Here is a 3,482-nt window from a genome sequence, read left to right on the forward strand (position 1 = left end):
GGGCTGAAATGAGTTCCATGAACTTCATAATAATGTGAATCCATCAAACTCACCCATCTCAGCCCACAACTACCAAACACGGAGATCAAGAATGCAACTGAAACCCAGAAAACCTCTGAAGCAAACTATAACCAGGAACTAGGGCCTGGGAGAAGGAGAAGAAAGAGTGCAGAAGGGTGGTTATCAGATAAGAGTATGTACTTTGGAGTCAGAGACCTGAAAATAGAACCTCCCTCATGTGCCACTTTCTTGTTACATCTAGTCAAGTCACATAATGTCTCTGAGTCTTAGATTTTCCTTCTTCTTTTGCTAAATGGGGTCAATAAAAATTACTTTTCATTAACATTGTTAGGAGAGCTAAAATAAAGGATTCATGTAAAGCTTTTAGCATTGTACCTAGGATATGGTAAGTGTGCACTAGCTTAAGAATTAAGTTAAAAAAATTATTTGAGAACTCGACTCCTGGAAATGTCCAGGTTTAAAGCTAATCTGGGCCCAGGAGGGTCTGTTCCAGAAAGTTCTGCAATAAAGAGGCCCAGAGATCAGCTATGGGTCCCTCTGCCCATCACTACTCACTAGGCTGTGGAGCCTGGACAAGCACCATAATAACATGAATTAATAACAGTAATTAATAACACTAAATAATGTTTATAACATTACCGAATGCCCTCCAATTATCCAAATATACCAAGTTATTGTGAGAATAAATGAGATACATGTAAATCATGTTCCAGAGTAAGTGCTCATTAAGTATTATTTCACAGAGGAGAAGCAGGCTGAACGGCACTAATTAATCTGAAGCCACACTGCTAAGAAGTGGCAGACTGGATACTTTGGTACCAAGTTCTGAGTTCTTTCCACAACAAAGATATGTCTAACACCCACCACAGATGTTGATGTGCTCCGAAAATATTTGCGTGACAGTTAATATTTGGAAAATGATCCTCAAGAGGCATTCTGTGGTATTCCTTCACCCCAATCTGCAGTTTGTAAATGATTACTACAAGAGCGGATATGTGATCCCAAACCTCTTGGCTATAGGTGCTAATTGTTCCCCTATACCTTTTCTTAAATATGCCCAGCCAACTCCTTTATAAAATATTTATTATACCTCCTTAAAACGAACATTGCTTAAATTCAGAAGTTGCTGTTTAATCTACACACTTCACTTTATCATGCACAACTATACACACACACACATACACAAAGTCACATTATACAATACTAGCACATAGGGGCTATAAAATGAATGCTGTTGACTGCCATCTACACCAACAGATTGGACTTTTACCTTTTCTTCACCAGATGAAAGGAAAAAGAAAACTACAATAACAATAAATTCTGGTTGAGGGATTATATAGAGTAGGCAATAGATTACAGCTAGCAACAGTGTGCATGTCAGATAGGAGCTCAGGCCTAGCTGGGTAGAAGCCTCACCCAACTACTTGCTTGCTGACCTTGAGACTATTACTCAATATCTCTAAGCCTCAAGTGCCTCACTTACCTAAAAAGCAGAGATAATAATAGAACCTACCTCATAGGGATGTCCCGTAAATTAAATCAAATAATTCCTATAGCAAGCTTATTGTTAAGTCCTGGAAGATAATAATGCCTAATAAGTGTAATTTGTTGTTGTTATTATTATTATTACAGTTTTCCTTGTTATTCAAAAAATCACAGAAACAAGAAGACAACAAAAAAAAGAAAGAATAAATGGATAAATGACGAAATTTGGAAAATCTCTTTGGATCAAAACAGTAGTTGTATTTGTAGACTGCTTTATAATTTTCCAAATATTCTTGCTTCACTCATCAAGTATTTATTGTGTCAGGCAATGCACTGCGTTCTGCAGATACTAGTGAATAAGACAGAGGCAATCCTTGTCCATTTATGCATTAGATCCTCAAAACCACAGTCCTATAAGGTAGATAAATCTACTTGACAGATGAGAAAACTGATGACTGAAGAAGTTACAACTTAAAAGCAGACACTGGAACCTGAGGTTCAAATATTTATTGAGTGCCTTTCACGTGCTAGGTGCTATACTAGGAACTGGACATACAGAAATGAAGCTCAGATTAAAAAAAATTGCTCTCATGTTGCTTACTTTCTAGTTGTGAGCACTAGAAAATGTCAAACACATAAAACATCTAATATGTCAGATGGTGAATACACAGAATAATAAATCAGAAAGTGGAGATGGGGAGTTCAGGTGCGATTTTGCATAGGGTTACCTGAGAAACCTCTCCAGAAGGTGCTATTGAGAAAAGACAGAAAAGATGGGGAAACTAAAGAATGATATATTTCACAGGGGTCCATTTAGGGTCTTCAAGAAGCCTTTGATTTGCTCCGGGCTTTCCTAACGGCCTCTTTTACCTCCTTGTTTCTCAGGCTATAGATAAGGGGATTCAGCATTGGGGTCACCACGGTGTAGAGCACAGACACCACTCGGTCTCCCTCAGAGGACTGGCCTGTGTTGTCTCGCAGGTACATGAAGATGAGGGTGCCAAAGAAAAGAGCCACGGCAGTGAGGTGGGAGGCGCAGGTGGAGAAGGTCTTGGCCCGGCCTCCAGCAGAGCGGATGTGCAGGATGGCCACGATGATAAACAGGTAGGACACCAAGATCACCAAGATACAGACAGGCATGACAAAAACAGCAAACACAATAATCACCACTTCCTGAGCGTAGCTGTCCCCACAGGAGAGTTTTAATAGAGGAGGGAGGTCACAGAAAATGAAGTTGATTTCATTGTTTCCACAAAAGGAGAGAGTGAAGGCTGTGACCGTTCGAACAAAGGCACTGAAAAAACCAGCAACGTAAGCCCCAGTGACTAAACCCCAGCAGGCCTTCTCGGTCATGATGGTGACATAAAGCAGGGGCTGGCACACGGCCGTGTAGCGGTCATAGGCCATGATGGCCAGGAGGTAGCAGTCGATGGAGGCAAAGAAGGTGAAGAGGAAGAACTGAGCTGCACAGCGAGCCTGGGAGACGGTTGTGCCGTTCTCCCACAGCACAGCCAGCATCTGAGGGATGATGGTGGACGCGTAGCAGACGTCCACCAAGGAAAGGTGGCTGAGGAAGAAGTACATTGGGGTGTGGAGCCGACGATCTCCGCGGATCAGAAGGATCATGCCTGTGTTCCCTAATGTAGTGGCAAGATAGAAACTCAAAAATACGAGGAAGAGAGGAACCCTCCACTGGAGACGTTCAGTAAATGCAGTAAGGAAGAACTCCGTCACTACGGTGTAATTCCTTTCAGCCATCCATCCAGTGGTTCACCTGCAACGGCTAAGACAAGAGCCAGAGGAGGGGACACCTCAAGAGAAGTTGAAATGATTTCAAGTAACAAAGCTTTAAATTGAATGTCTTACATGTTGGCACTCAACTTCAACACACTTTTCAGTCAAAGATAGATATAGACAGATAAAGAGCTCACTCACTGTAACAGAAGATAAAGAGTGATGAATGCTTCTATCATAGA

The 3,482-nt window shown here is 41.4% G+C and overlaps 1 protein-coding gene across 1 annotated transcript; it reads right to left on the reverse strand.

Annotated features, from left to right (window-relative positions):
* Window positions 1-2,328: 2,328 nt before the first annotated feature.
* Window positions 2,329-3,264, reverse strand: LOC703304 (olfactory receptor 9Q2). The gene has a single exon (XM_002808069.3). It carries the CDS (start codon window positions 3,262-3,264, stop codon window positions 2,329-2,331), a length of 936 nt encoding a protein of 311 aa, XP_002808115.3.
* Window positions 3,265-3,482: the final 218 nt, after the last annotated feature.

This window comes from Macaca mulatta, chromosome 14 (genome assembly GCF_049350105.2).
Source record: "Macaca mulatta isolate MMU2019108-1 chromosome 14, T2T-MMU8v2.0, whole genome shotgun sequence".
NCBI classification, from domain to species: Eukaryota; Metazoa; Chordata; class Mammalia; order Primates; family Cercopithecidae; genus Macaca; species Macaca mulatta.

Excerpts from the sequence above, each read along its gene's own strand:
- LOC703304 (XM_002808069.3), bottom strand. The coding sequence starts at position 3,264 with ATGGCTGAAAGGAATTACACCGTAGTGACGGAGTTCTTCCTTACTGCA.